This window comes from Engystomops pustulosus, chromosome 3, assembly GCF_040894005.1.
Source record: "Engystomops pustulosus chromosome 3, aEngPut4.maternal, whole genome shotgun sequence".
NCBI lineage: Eukaryota > Metazoa > Chordata > Amphibia > Anura > Leptodactylidae > Engystomops > Engystomops pustulosus.
Genome location: NC_092413.1, coordinates 12,239,966 through 12,255,637, shown reverse-complemented (window position 1 = coordinate 12,255,637; position 15,672 = coordinate 12,239,966). Strand labels below are relative to the sequence as shown.

Sequence of the window (15,672 nt, the reverse complement as noted above, 5' to 3'; positions counted from 1 at the left end):
CTATCTATCTATCTATCTATCTCCTATCTATCTCATATATATCTATCTCATATATATCTATCTCATATCTATCTCCTATCTATCTATCTATCTATCTATCTATCTATCTATCTCATATCTATCTATCTATCTATCTATCTCATATCTATCTATCTATCTATCTATCTCATGTCTATCTATCTATCTATCTATCTATCTCATATCTATCTCATATCTATCTATCTATCTCCTATCTATCTCATATCTATCTATCTCATATCTATCTATCTCATATCTATCTATCTATCTATCTATCTCATATCTATCTATCTATCTATCTATCTATCTCATGTCTATCTATCTATCTATCTATCTATCTATCTATCTATCTATCTATCTATCTCATGTCTATCTATCTATCTATCTATCTATCTCCTATCTATCTCATATCTATCTATCTCATATCTATCTATCTATCTATCTATCTATCTATCTCATATCTATCTATCTATATATCTCATATCTATCTATCTATCTATCTATCTATCTATCTATCTATCTCATATCTATCTATCTATCTATCTCATATCTATCTATCTATCTATCTATCTATCTCATATCTATCTATCTATATATCTCATATCTATCTATCTATCTATCTATCTATCTATCTATCTATCTATCTATCTATCTATCTCATATCTATCTATCTATCTATCTATCTCATATCTATCTATCTATCTATCTATCTATCTCCTATCTATCTCCTATCTATCTATCTATCTATCTATCTATCTATCTATCTATCTCATGTCTATCTATCTATCTCATGTCTATCTATCTCCTATCTATCTATCTATCTATCTATCTCATATCTATCTATCTATCTATCTATCTATCTCATATCTATCTATCTATCTCATATCTATCTATCTATCTATCTCATGTCTATCTATCTATCTATCTATCTATCTATCTATCTATCTATCTCATATCTATCTATCTCATATCTATCTATCTCATATCTATCTATCTATCATCTATCTATCTCATATCTATCTATATATCTCATATCTATCTATCTATCTATCTATCTATCTATCTCATATCTATCTATCTATCTATCTATCTCATATCTATCTATCTATCTCATATCTATCTATCTATCTATCTATCTAACTATCTATCTATCTATCTATCTATCTATCTCATATCTATCTATCTATCTATCTATCTATCTATCTCATATCTATCTATCTATCTCTCTATATCATATCTATCTATCTATCTATCTCATATCTATCTATCTATCTCATATCTATCTATCTATCTCATATCTATCTATCTATCTATCTATCATCTATCTATCTATCTATCTATCTATCTATCTATCTATCTCATATCTATCTATCTATCTCATATCTATCTATCTATCTATCTATCTATCTATCTCATATCTATCTATCTATCTATCTATCTATCTATCTCATATCTATCTATATATCTCATATCTATCTATCTATCTCATATCTATCTATCTATCTCATATCTATCTATCTATCTCATATCTATCTATCTATCTATCTATCTCCTATCTATCTATCTATCTATCTATCTATCTATCTATCTATCTATCTATCTATCTATCTATCTCATATCTATCTATCTATCTATCTATCTCCTATCTATCTATCTATCTATCTATCTCTGAATTACCTACCTATGATATTTGCTGTATCTTTCCTTTATCTATGTGTTTATTAACAATGATTATATCTTCTACAGTTACAGAAAGGGGAATTCAATGAGTATGAAGTGAAGGATCTTCTAAACAAGATGTTATCAAAATGTGAGGTTTGGATGATTTGATGTGTGAAGACCATTTGCTCAGTTTTTTTGACATGTAAAAAGACAAAAAGTAACGGTCCCTGTATCCTCTCCCTTATAAGAAACAGAAATAGAAAGAATTTATCCCTGAAATCAGGTGTAAAAGCTCACAAATAGGTGCAGTTAGAGAGAAATTGTGCCCATTTCCCCCTGTACACTACTTCCACACCAGGTGGGCATGGAGGAATGTGAAGGGGGACGCGGCCGGTGGCAGAGGGGGCTGGTGTCGGGGTTACTGCCACCCATAGTCTGCACCAGGAACTATGGCTACTCCTATCTCCTCCCTGGCAGAAGAAGGGTTAATGCTGAGGAAAGACCGGGGGTAGCTGGTACTCAGGTAAGGGCTGGAGCCCAGCGTCTATGGCAGAGTATCCCTGTCTCAGCTTTCTCTTCTGATTGTTTAGCTCTGTTCCCCAACCGCAAGACACTAAGGACTGGGACTATTCTCCTTATACACCTCCTGCCTAGGAAGGACTGGTTACATTTCAGTATAAAAACAATGACAAGGCGATCTCCCATGGACTTAGTCCCAATAATATTCTATGGCAGCAAGTTTCTAAAGTGTAAACAACTTTCCAGACAGAACCTGTCATTCTAAAGGACAAGCCGTCTGCTTGTCTGGTAAACAAGTCTGTTACACGGTCAGAAATGTCTCTCAATGTTCATTAACCCTTTCTACTAGTCTACACAGATACAGTAATAATAAACAGAATCTACATAAAACACTATAGATTAATGCAAGTTAATCCTTGATGGGGCACTGGACCTTGAGGTTAATATATGACGTGATACAGATAGATATCTCTCTGTGTGCAGATCCTGAGATCAAGTCTGAGGGATTCGATGCAAAAGCCGTGGGGCAGCTGATCAAACTTATGGACGTATCCTTCATAGATCTGGAAGACAGATGTGATTGGAAACCTTTCACCTCCAGTAAGTGATCTATGACCCGGACAAGAGGTGAGCGAAGCGATTCAGACAAAGTGGAAATAAATCTGAACAACAATGACAAATTTCCTAGTGATTTGTGTAAATGAAGTTCCCCTAGAATGGCAGCTAAAGCAAGGAAGAAGGCAGGAATGAAAAGCACGGGAATGCTACAGCACAGGTCAGGAGGTGCTACAGCACAGACCAGGAGGTGCTACAGCACAGGTCAGAAGGTGCTACAGCATAGGCCAGGAGGTGCTACAGCACAGGTCAGGAGGTGCCACAGCACAGGTCAGGAGGTGCCACAGCACAGGTCAGGAGGTGCTACAGCACAGGTCAGGAGGTGCCACAGCACAGGTCAGGAGGTGCTACAGCACAGGTCAGGAGGTGCTACAGCACAGGTCAGGAGGTGCCACAGCACAGGTCAGGAGGTGCCACAGCACAGGTCAGGAGGTGCCACAGCACAGGTCAGGAGGTGCCACAGCACAGGTCAGGAGATGCCACAGCACAGGTCAGGAGGTGCCACAGCACAGGTCAGGAGGTGCCACAGCACAGGTCAGGAGGTGCCACAGCACAGGCCAGGAGGTGCCACAGCACAGGCCAGGAGGTGCTACAGCACAGATCAGGTGGTGCCACAGCACAGGTCAGGAGGTGCCACAGCACAGGTCAGGAGGTGCAACAGCACAGGTCAGGAGGTGCTACAGCACAGGTCAGGAGGTGCCACAGCACAGGTCAGGAGGTGCTACAGCACAGGTCAGGAGGTGCTACAGCACAGGCCAGGAGGTGCCACAGCACAGGTCAGGAGGTGCCACAGCACAGGTCAGGAGGTGCCACAGCACAGGTCAGGAGGTGCCACAGCACAGGCCAGGAGGTGCCACAGCACAGGTCAGGAGGTGCTACAGCACAGGTCAGGAGATGCTACAGCACAGGCCAGGAGGTGCTACAGCACAGGTCAGGAGGTGCTACAGCACAGGTCAGGAGGTTCTACAGCACAGGTCAGGAGGTGCTACAGCACAGGTCAGGAGGTGCTACAGCACAGGTCAGGAGGTGCTACAGCACAGGCCAGGAGGTGCTGCAGCACAGGTCAGGAGGTGCTACAGCACAGGTCAGGAGGTGCTACAGCACAGGCCAGGAGGTGCAACAGCACAGGTCAGGAGGTGCTACAGCACAGGTCAGGAGGTGCTACAGCACAGGTCAGGAGGTGCTACAGCACAGGTCAGGAGGTTCTACAGCACAGGTCAGGAGGTGCTACAGCACAGGTCAGGAGGTGCTACAGCACAGGTCAGGAGGTGCTGCAGCACAGGTCAGGAGGTGCTGCAGCACAGGTCAGGAGGTGCTACAGCACAGGTCAGGAGGTGCTACAGCACAGGTCAGGAGGTGATACAGCACAGGTCAGGAGGTGCCACAGCACAGGTCAGGAGGTGCTACAGCACAGGTCAGGAGGTGCCACAGCACAGGTCAGGAGGTGCCACAGCACAGGCCAGGAGGTGCTACAGCACAGGTCAGGAGGTGATACAGCACAGGTCAGGAGGTGCCACAGCACAGGCCAGGAGGTGCTACAGCACAGGTCAGGAGGTGCTACAGCAGAGGTCAGGAGATGCCACAGCACAGGCCAGGAGGTGCTGCAGCACAGGTCAGGAGGTGCTACAGCACAGGTCAGGAGGTGCCACAGCACAGGTCAGGAGGTGCAACAGCACAGGTCAGGAGGTGCTACAGCACAGGTCAGGAGGTGCTACAGCACAGGCCAGGAGGTGCTACAGCACAGGTCAGGAGGTGCCACAGCACAGGTCAGGAGGTGCTACAGCACAGGTCAGGAGGTGCCACAGCACAGGTCAGGAGGTTCTACAGCACAGGTCAGGAGGTGCTACAGCACAGGTCAGGAGGTGCCACAGCACAGGTCAGGAGGTGCCACAGCACAGGCCAGGAGGTGCTACAGCACAGGTCAGGAGGTGCTACAGCACAGGTCAGGAGGTGCTACAGCACAGGTCAGGAGGTTCTACAGCACAGGCCAGGAGGTGCTACAGCACAGGCCAGGAGGTGCTGCAGCACAGGTCAGGAGGTGCTACAGCACAGGTCAGGAGGTTCTACAGCACAGGCCAGGAGGTGCTACAGCACAGGTCAGGAGGTTCTACAGCACAGGCCAGGAGGTGCTGCAGCACAGGTCAGGAGATGCTACAGCACAGGTCAGGAGGTGCTGCAGCACAGGTCAGGAGGTGCTGCAGCACAGGTCAGGAGGTGCTGCAGCACAGGTCAGGAGGTGCTACAGCACAGGTCAGGAGGTGCCACAGCACAGGTCAGGAGGTTCTACAGCACAGGTCAGGAGGTGCTACAGCACAGGTCAGGAGGTGCAACAGCACAGGTCAGGAGGTGCTACAGCACAGGTCAGGAGGTGCTACAGCACAGGCCAGGAGGTGCTACAGCACAGGTCAGGAGGTGCCACAGCACAGGTCAGGAGGTGCTACAGCACAGGTCAGGAGGTGCTACAACACAGGTCAGGAAGTGATACAGCACAGGTCAGGAGGTGCCACAGCACAGGCCAGGAGGTGCTACAGCACAGGTCAGGAGGTGCTACAGCACAGGTCAGGAGGTGCCACAGCACAGGTCAGGAGGTGCCACAGCACAGGCCAGGAGGTTCTACAGCACAGGCCAGGAGGTTCTACAGCACAGGTCAGGAGGTGCTACAGCACAGGCCAGGAGGTGCTACAGCACAGGCTAGGAGGTGCTACAGCACAGGTCAGGAGGTGCCACAGCACAGGTCAGGAGGTGCCACAGCACAGGCCAGGAGGTGCTACAGCACAGGTCAGGAGGTGCTGCAGCACAGGTCAGGAGGTGCTACAGCACAGGTCAGGAGGTTCTACAGCACAGGCCAGGAGGTGCTACAGCACAGGCCAGGAGGTGCTGCAGCACAGGTCAGGAGGTGCTACAGCACAGGTCAGGAGGTTCTACAGCACAGGCCAGGAGGTGCTACAGCACAGGTCAGGAGGTTCTACAGCACAGGCCAGGAGGTGCTACAGCACAGGCCAGGAGGTGCTGCAGCACAGGTCAGGAGGTGCTACAGCACAGGTCAGGAGGTGCCACAGCACAGGTCAGGAGGTGCTACAGCACAGGTCAGGAGATGCCACAGCACAGGTCAGGAGGTGCTGCAGCACAGGTCAGGAGGTGCTACAGCACAGGTCAGGAGGTGCCACAGCACAGGTCAGGAGGTGCTACAGCACAGGTCAGGAGGTGCCACAGCACAGGCCAGGAGGTGCCGCAGCACAGGTCAGGAGGTGCCACAGCACAGGCCAGGAGGTGCCACAGCACAGGCCAGGAGGTTCTACAGCACAGGCCAGGAGGTGCTACAGCACAGGCCAGGAGGTGCCACAGCACAGGTCAGGAGGTGCTACAGCACAGTCCAGGAGGTGCTACAGCACAGGCCAGGAGGTGCCACAGCACAGGCCAGGAGGTTCTACAGCACAGGCCAGGAGGTGCTACAGCACAGGCCAGGAGGTGCCACAGCACAGGTCAGGAGGTGCTACAGCACAGGCCAGGAGGTGCTACAGCACAGGCCAGGAGATGCCACAGCACAGGTCAGGAGGGGCCACAGCACAGGTCAGGAGATGCTACAGCACAGGTCAGGAGATGCTACTGCACAGGTCAGGAGGTGCTATAGCACAGGCCAGGAGGTGCTGCAGCACAGGTCAGGAGGTGCTACAGCACAGGCCAGGAGGTGCCACAGCACAGGTCAGGAGGTGCCACAGCACAGGCCAGGAGGTGCTACAGCACAGGTCAGGAGGTGCTACAGCACAGGCCAGGAGGTTCTACAGCACAGGTCAGGAGGTGCTACAGCACAGGTCAGGAGGTGCTACAGCACAGGTCAGGAGGTGCCACAGCACAGGTCAGGAGGTGCCGCAGCACAGGTCAGGAGGTGCCACAGCACAGGTCAGAAGGTGCTACAGCACAGGTCAGGAGGTTCTACAGCACAGGTCAGGAGATGCTACAGCACAGGTCAGGAGATGCTACAGCACAGGTCAGGAGGTGCTACAGCACAGGTCAGGAGGTGCTACAGCACAGGCCAGGAGGTGCTACAGCACAGGTCAGGAGGTACCACAGCACAGGTCAGGAGGTGCCACAGCACAGGTCAGGAGGTGCCACAGCACAGGTCAGGAGGTGCTACAGCACAGGCCAGGAGGTGCTACAGCACAGGTCAGGAGGTGCTGCAGCACAGGTCAGGAGATGCCACAGCACAGGTCAGGAGGGGCCACAGCACAGGTCAGGAGGTGCCACAGCACAGGTCAGGAGATGCTACAGCACAGGTCAGGAGGTGCTACAGCACAGGTCAGGAGATGCTACAGCACAGGCCAGGAGGTGCTACAGCACAGGTCAGGAGATGCCACAGCACAGGCCAGAAGGTGCTACAGCACAGGTCAGGAGGTGCCACAGCACAAGTCAGGAGGTGCCACAGCACAGGTCAGGAGGTGCCGCAGCACAGGTCAGGAGGTGCCACAGCACAGGTCAGAAGGTGCTACAGCACAGGTCAGGAGGTTCTACAGCACAGGTCAGGAGATGCTACAGCACAGGTCAGGAGATGCTACAGCACAGGTCAGGAGGTGCTACAGCACAGGTCAGGAGGTGCTACAGCACAGGCCAGGAGGTGCTACAGCACAGGTCAGGAGGTACCACAGCACAGGTCAGGAGGTGCCACAGCACAGGTCAGGAGGTGCCACAGCACAGGTCAGGAGGTGCTACAGCACAGGCCAGGAGGTGCTACAGCACAGGTCAGGAGGTGCTGCAGCACAGGTCAGGAGATGCCACAGCACAGGTCAGGAGGGGCCACAGCACAGGTCAGGAGGTGCCACAGCACAGGTCAGGAGATGCTACAGCACAGGTCAGGAGGTGCTACAGCACAGGTCAGGAGATGCTACAGCACAGGCCAGGAGGTGCTACAGCACAGGTCAGGAGATGCCACAGCACAGGCCAGGAGGTGCTACAGCACAGGCCAGGAGGTGCTGCAGCACAGGTCAGGAGATGCTACAACACAGGCCAGGAGGTGCCACAGCACAGGCCAGGAGGTTCTACAGCACAGGTCAGGAGGTGCTACAGCACAGGTCAGGAGGTGCTACAGCACAGGTCAGGAGGTGCCACAGCACAGGTCAGGAGGTGCCGCAGCACAGGTCAGGAGGTGCCACAGCACAGGTCAGAAGGTGCTACAGCACAGGTCAGGAGGTTCTACAGCACAGGTCAGGAGATGCTACAGCACAGGTCAGGAGATGCTACAGCACAGGTCAGGAGGTGCCACAGCACAGGTCAGGAGGTGCCACAGCACAGGTCAGGAGGTGCCACAGCACAGGTCAGGAGGTGCTACAGCACAGGTCAGGAGGTGCTACAGCACAGGCCAGGAGGTGCTACAGCACAGGTCAGGAGGTGCTGCAGCACAGGTCAGGAGATGCCACAGCACAGGTCAGGAGGTGCCACAGTACAGGTCAGGAGGTGCCACAGCACAGGTCAGGAGATGCTACAGCACAGGTCAGGAGGTGCTACAGCACAGGTCAGGAGATGCTACAGCACAGGCCAGGAGGTGCTACAGCACAGGTCAGGAGATGCCACAGCACTGGTCAGGAGGTGCCACAGCACAGGTCAGGAGGTGCCACTGCACAGGTCAGGAGGTGCTACAGCACAGGCCAGGAGGTGCTACAGCACAGGTCAGGAGGTGCCACAGCACAGGTCAGGAGGTGCCACAGCACAGGTCAGGAGGTGCTACAGCACAGGTCAGGAGGTGCTACAGCACAGGTCAGGAGGTGCTACAGCACAGGTCAGGAGGTGCTGAGAGCCAATCAGCATGGAAGTACAGAATCTTGGGGTTCACTGTAGCTGCACATACAGCACAGACTCTTACCTTTCCTAACTGTTTCTGGAAATACCTTACATTGGGGTTTACAGGAGACTCCGTTGCAGGGTTTTCCTCCTGTTTGCTGAACATGAAAAAAACCCTAAAAATAAGGGAGGGGGCCCCCATCAGCCACAAGTCCAGGAACTCCAAGTAGTCAATAAGAGGGATCCCATTAGCCAACAAGGGATTGGGCTCCCATCAACTGATAATGAAGGGGCCCCTGTTCGTGGTAATTAATAAAGTTTTTTAAAAAAAAATTATTGAAATTGGAGAAACCTTAACTGCAGTGTGTACAGGAGGACAACACCGGGACACTGAGCACGTACGAATTCAAAAGAACATGGCTGAAGGTGAAGAACTACATGGTAATTATATCCGAAGTTACATCATTTTATAATCATATACTAGTTAATGACAGGTAAACCATTTTTGGGGTGGGATTTGATCCCCTGCACTTCCTACTGAACCTTTATATCACTTTATATTTTAGAATATTTTCCGATCTGCGGATGTGGACGGTTCGGGAAGTATCAGCTCTCCTGAGTTCCGGAACGCGCTGAAAGAAGCAGGTAGGAGACAACTGTAGCAGAATTGGTTTTTACAACATTTTGTTATGTAGCTACTTTTTTGCATTTGCTACATTTTCTCAAGATTTCAATAGGAAGCAGAATATGATGGATCTGTGTAGTGAATTATACACTATAGTAAATGTCATATTTATAGGTAGTTTATTATCCTGCTGTATATAGTGAAGGAGAAAATGCTTCTTTTGTAGGAAATCTACCATCAAAATCCATCATAAATCCAGAAACCGTGACTGATCTTGCAATAATTGTTATTCATGGCCATCTTCCTTCTAAAATCAACTTCTAAAATGATGCAAATGAGCCAGAAAGGCTCCTTTACAGGCTATTACAGTGTCTCAACCTCACCCCTGCTCCCTCAGCACTTCCCCCCTCCTTTTGCCTGATGTAATCTTGTACAGAGGAAAATCCTCCTGCTCAGTGTAATAGCCTGTGAAGCTACAACAAGCAGAGGCTCTGGTAACCCCCCCCCCCCGAGCCCTTTAAGCTCATTATCATAATTTAAACATTGATTTTAGAAGGAAGGAGGTCATGGATAACAAATATAAGAAGATACCACAGTCCTGGTGCCTGGGTCTATGAGGAATGTCCCTGGTTTATCAGGATGAATTTTGCTGGTAGATTTCCCTTTAACTCTGCAGGTGTTAACCCTTTGCACAATCACACAAATGTTGTCAATGTTAACGTCATCACATCCTTCAAAAAATGACACCTTACACAGCTCCATCCGCCAAAGTATGAAAAAGTTATTAGCGTCAGAATATGGCAAAGTGACGAAAAGTTTTCGGTGTATAAGATTAGAATTTTTGAAAACCTATATAAATTTGGCCTCCCCGTATTTGCACCGTCCCTAAGTAGTGGTGTTTGGAGCGCACAGTGAAAGCTGTAAAAACAGGGAGCATAAACAAATGGCGCAAAAGCGTTTTTCCGTCAAGTTCACTGAGTTCTGAATTTATTTTCCTGCTTCCCAGTTACATTGCTCGGAATGTTAAATACGGTCAATAGGAAGTGAAATTTGTTACAAAACAAGCCCTTATAAAGCCACGTACACTAAAAAGTAAAGGGAGGAAAAAGTGGAAACACAAAAAAAGGAAAAATCGCGTCGACAGAAAAGGGGGGAACTAGTGATTTTTGCAAAGTTTGAAAAGCTAGTGACCATTCATCTCCTGAGGCGGTCGGTTACTGCTTCTCCTTATCGTTCTGTTCTGCTGTCTTCTACTTGCGGAGTTCCACTGTTGCTTTAAAGTACAACTGTAAAGTATAAAGACCCTCTGCACTCAGCAAAAATAAGCAATTCTCTAATTTACTATAATTAGTAAATTAGTTGCTTTTTAGCAGCTAGCAGTGGTTTTGACCTTGCCCCCCAGGCTAATCTCCATTTGCCATGCTTTCTGGTTGCCATAGGAAACCATATAGAACAGCTGGAGATCACAGGAGGCTTGTTGAGAGGAGCTGTAGGACCTGTAGTGATGTCACAAGTAGTGGTGGGTCTTCCGCGAACGAGCCGACACAAAGAGCAGGCTTCTTTGTGTGAACGACGGGAATCAGCTCCCCTCAGTGCGCTGATAACTCACTTAATCGCGCCCCTAAATGGTTCTCCATTAACCCGATAAAATTGGGTTTAAAGTGGTGTGCAGAAGGGTGACTGGCTGTCTGTATATATTTTATAGGGAGCCGTTCAGGAGCCAGAAGAGCCAAGTCTTTTTAGTGAGCCAGACTTCCCATCACTAGTCACACGCATGTGACTCATCACAGGTTGGCCAGTTATACACAAGCTGTCCTGTATTATTTGAAAGAACTTAGTGTGATGCAAAGGACCCTCAGTGATGTCTTCAGATCGGCCAATTACAAACTTGCTGTGTCTTGAGCTGATGTCACAACCTGGAAGTGCCCACCCACATCAGGAATAGCTGAATCTGAATCTATTGTTATATATACACCAGATATATCTCCGGCTAGGAAGAAGCCAGCAGCATGATACAGGCATCGTTGGATTTGTTATCAAAGGCTCTCTCCAGCTCTGCTAACACTAATTTTTTGCAGTAACTTTCTAGTTACTCTTTAATGACTCAGGAGAAGCAAACTCTCCGATAAAAGCCCCATCCCTGCACATACCATTGTCCGCACAATCCTTGTCTTGACTTGTTCTTCATCCCTCTAATCATAGCGCACAACATCTGTAAATAAAACTTTACAAAAATATTTTCACTTTCTGACAAAAATTACAAGCTCCGTGAAAATGGGTCATCTTAAAAAACCAAAAGGATGACTTACAAATGACCGGATCTTACATTAACCACATATTTTGGTTCCTTGAGAAAACACTTGCTTCTTCCACATCCCTTGTAATCGTAATGAGTGTAGGTTTACTTTACTCGAACTCTTGTCTTGTCACATCTGTAGTGGAGATGACTACCTGTAAGTGTAGTCCAGTAGGGTTCTTCAGCACATCTAAAACTCTTGTCCTGTCACATCTGTAGTGGAGATGACTACCTGTAAGTGTAGTCCAGTAGGGTTCTTCGAGACATCTAAAACTCTTGTCCTGTCACATCTGTAGTGGAGATGACTACCTGTAAGTGTAGTCCAGTAGGGTTCTTCGAGACATCTAAAACTCTTGTCCTGTCACATCTGTAGTGGAGATGGCTACCTGTAAGTGTAGTCCAGTAGGGTTCTTCGAGACATCTAAAACTCTTGTCCTGGCACATCTGCAGTGGAGATGACTACATGTAAGTGTAGTCCAGTAGGGTTCTTCGAGACATCTAAAACTCTTGTCCTGTCACATCTGTAGTGGAGATGGCTACCTGTAAGTGTAGTCCAGTAGGGTTCTTCGAGACATCTAAAACTCTTGTCCTGGCACATCTGCAGTGGAGATGACTACCTGTAAGTGTAGTCCAGTAGTGTTCTTCGAGACATCTAAAACTCTTGTCCTGTCACATCTGTAGTGGAGATGGCTACCTGTAAGTGTAGTCCAGTAGGGTTCTTCAACACATCTAAAACTCTTGTCCTGTCACATCTGTAGTGGAGATGGCTACCTGTAAGTGTAGTCCAGTAGGGTTCTTCCAGACATCTAAAACTCTTGTCCTGTCACATCTGTAGTGGAGATGACTACCTGTAAGTGTAGTCCAGTAGGGTTCTTCGAGACATCTAAAACTCTTGTCCTGTCACATCTGTAGTGGAGATGGCTACCTGTAAGTGTAGTCCAGTAGAGTTCTTCGAGACATCTAAAACTCTTGTCCTGTCACATCTGTAGTGGAGATGGCTACCTGTAAGTGTAGTCCAGTAGGGTTCTTCGAGACATCTAAAACTCTTGTCCTGGCACATCTGTAGTGGAGATGTCTACCTGTAAGTGTAGTCCAGTAGGGTTCTTCCAGATATCTAAAACTCTTGTCCTGGCACATCTGTAGTGGAGATGGCTACCTGTAAGTGTAGTCCAGTAGGGTTCTTCGAGACATCTAAAACTCTTGTCCTGTCACATCTGTAGTGGAGATGGCTACCTGTAAGTGTAGTCCAGTAGGGTTCTTCGAGACATCTAAAACTCTTGTCCTGTCACATCTGTAGTGGAGATGGCTACCTGTAAGTGTAGTCCAGTAGGGTTCTTCGAGACATCTAAAACTCTTGACCTGTCACATCTGTAGTGGAGATGGCTACCTGTAAGTGTAGTCCAGTAGGGTTCTTCGAGACATCTAAAACTCTTGTCCTGGCACATCTGCAGTGGAGATGTCTACCTGTAAGTGTAGTCCAGTAGGGTTCTTCAACACATCTAAAACTCTTGTCCTGCCACATCCGTAGTGGAGATGTCTACCTGTCAGTGTAATCCAGTAGGGTTCTTCCAGACATCTAAAACTCTTGTCCTGCCACATCTGTAGTGGAGATGGCTACCTGTAAGTGTAGTCCAGTAGGGTTCTTCGAGACATCTAAAACTCTTGTCCTGGCACATCTGTAGTGGAGATGGCTACCTGTAAGTGTAGTCCAGTAGGGTTCTTCGAGACATCTAAAACTCTTGTCCTGTCACATCTGTAGTGAAGATGTCGACCTGTAGCAACCATGCTAGAAATCTTTTGATGTCCTTAATGTCCTCTCTTCTCAGAATGCTCCGCACATGTCATGGAGTCATTCCCTTTGTGTCTTCTCACTGTTATGTATCGCAGGGTTTACTCTCGGTGATGGTAATTTTGATGCTATTGTGGATCGATGTATGGATCGTACCCAGCTGCAATTTGTTGAGTTTTTGACCTCGATTGCTAACCTGGAGACCCTATTTAGTGAGTATAGATTTTTTTTTTCTCTATATCTAAAGTCTCAAATTTTGTTGGTGGTCTGGATTGAAACATTTAGGTACTTTAAGGGGTTGTCCATGTTTTATTCTTATCCCCTATTTCTATTATCGATGGAGCAGCAGGTTGAACAAGTTTCCTGTCGCTCAGGTCAATACTAGAAGAGTGTCGTAAATTGCCAAAATATCTCAGGCTCCCTCATGTATGGTCTATGGAGGTGCCAGAGATATCTGGGTCCTACGAAGAGCAATATCTGTCACTCACCCAGACACGGAGCGGCAGGACCTGTTACTCCATTTAGTGCACAGTATATGAGTCTGTAATGATACATACTGTCATCTTCTCACCACAGAAATGTTTAAAACCTTGGATCGCAATCAAAGTGAATCGATCAAGTTGTCTGTATATGAGGTGAGTATCGCTAACAGGATGGAGAGATATGTACTTTTTATGACATTATAGGGGTAGGGCCACAAAGGACCGGACTGACCCAGGCAAAAATTACATTTTTTGAACTGTATTTTTTTGATTTTTGTGTTTCAAAGCAAATCACTGGGCCGTTCCCTTATGTCCCTAACCTCACATTATCCCTAGACACGAGCTTGTGATCTGATATATAGACTGTAATAATCCACCACTTTGTACTTTATTTCCGCAGTGGCTCTGCTTAGGATTGTCCTATGAAAGACTATGAACATAATCTTGACCTCATCCATCAATCATCGCCTTTTACAGATTCCATCTGATCGGATATTAGATTAAACATTTGATTATTCCATAAAATATTCTCTGCAATTCCGAAAATTCTCAGTCCACTGTTTCTGATTCTTGTGATTTGCATAATAAAAAAAACTTGCTTATGTAGGATATTAAATCATGGGCTGAAGATGAAGGATGAACAGAGGAAGGGAAAACTACAAAATTATAGCAACAATAAAGGAAATTTGAATCCTTTGTGTTCTTTGTAGCTTCTGTAACGACTTCTTTATACTTGTTGTTTAGTTCCTTGGCCATAACTTTGTCACCAAGAATTTTCCAGAGATTTTCTATTGCGTTTAGATCAGGACTCTCGGCCATTTCATTGTTTCAAAAAAGAGCTTCACGCCTTTTTCTATGTGTGTCAGGGGGTCATTATCCTGCATGAAAATTGCTGGTTGATTGAGTGATGAACGCAAGGAAGGAGCCCTGTGTTGTTGAAGAAGTTTCTGATACACACTTGCAATCACTCTGCTATGTAGCTGTATGAGAGATCCAACTCCAACCATAGAAAACATTCCCTAAACCATGGCACTTGATCCACCACTTTTCACTGACTTCTTTACACACTTTGGGTTCAGTCTTTCCCCAGTTTGTCAGCAAACATAATGTTCCCTATTAGATTAAACTTGATTTCATCACTAAAATGAACAGTGGACACTTCTCCTCTGACCACACAGCATGCTCCTCAGTAATGGTGAGTCTCGCCTCCTGATTCTTTCTACTAATCAGAGGTTTGGTCGCAGCAGAGTCGGCTTTCGGTCCAAAAGCTCTTAAATGTCGAGACACTGTATGACAAGATAGATCCTTACCCTGTTTAATGCTGAACTGGTGAGCAATTCCAGCTGCAGTCATGAAACGATTACCCATGGAGATTCTCCGCATTATCCTGTCCTCTCTTGCATTTGTCTTTTGAGGCCTTCTTGAGATTCTGATGTTGTGACAATACAATATTCTAGTGAGGAGAGACTGGGAACAACCAACTTCTCTTTCTATGGCTAATAAGGTCCCCTCTTCGGTCTTCATCCGCATAACCCGCTACAAACTTCATCTGATACAGAGCCTCATAATACACACCTCAGCTGCTGCAGAACCTCATCATACACACCTCAGCTGCTATAGAACCTCATCATACACACCTCAGCTGCTGCAGAACCTAATCATGTGCAACATCCCCCACCGGGGCCTAGCCTTTTCTCGGGGCCTGGAGTCAGCCGGGGCCCGCAGTACCTGAGTGGCTGGCGGTTGTGGCCTAGGCACGCTAGTGTCACGGTGCTTGGTATGGGGACCGGAGGGCTGTCCTACAGCCTGGCAGGTCTCCAGCAGGGTGGTGTTGGCAAGAAATGATGAGGGAGAGGCTGCTATAGCGGTTCTCCCTGGGGAAACCCTTTGGTGT

General features: G+C 47.5%; 1 protein-coding gene across 1 annotated transcript in view; it reads left to right on the top strand.

Annotated features, from left to right (window-relative positions):
* LOC140120405 (calpain-8-like) overlaps nucleotides 1-14,471 on the top strand; it is a 39,215-nt gene extending 24,744 nt beyond the window's left edge. Inside the window, exons 15-21 of the mRNA XM_072139462.1 lie at nucleotides 1,765-1,828; nucleotides 2,683-2,747; nucleotides 8,959-9,027; nucleotides 9,153-9,231; nucleotides 13,395-13,508; nucleotides 13,873-13,931; nucleotides 14,179-14,471. Coding sequence (XP_071995563.1) covers nucleotides 1,765-1,828; nucleotides 2,683-2,747; nucleotides 8,959-9,027; nucleotides 9,153-9,231; nucleotides 13,395-13,508; nucleotides 13,873-13,931; nucleotides 14,179-14,214 — 486 coding nt within the window. The 3' untranslated portion in view covers nucleotides 14,215-14,471. The remainder of the gene's footprint in view (nucleotides 1-1,764; nucleotides 1,829-2,682; nucleotides 2,748-8,958; nucleotides 9,028-9,152; nucleotides 9,232-13,394; nucleotides 13,509-13,872; nucleotides 13,932-14,178) is intronic.
* Nucleotides 14,472-15,672: the final 1,201 nt, after the last annotated feature.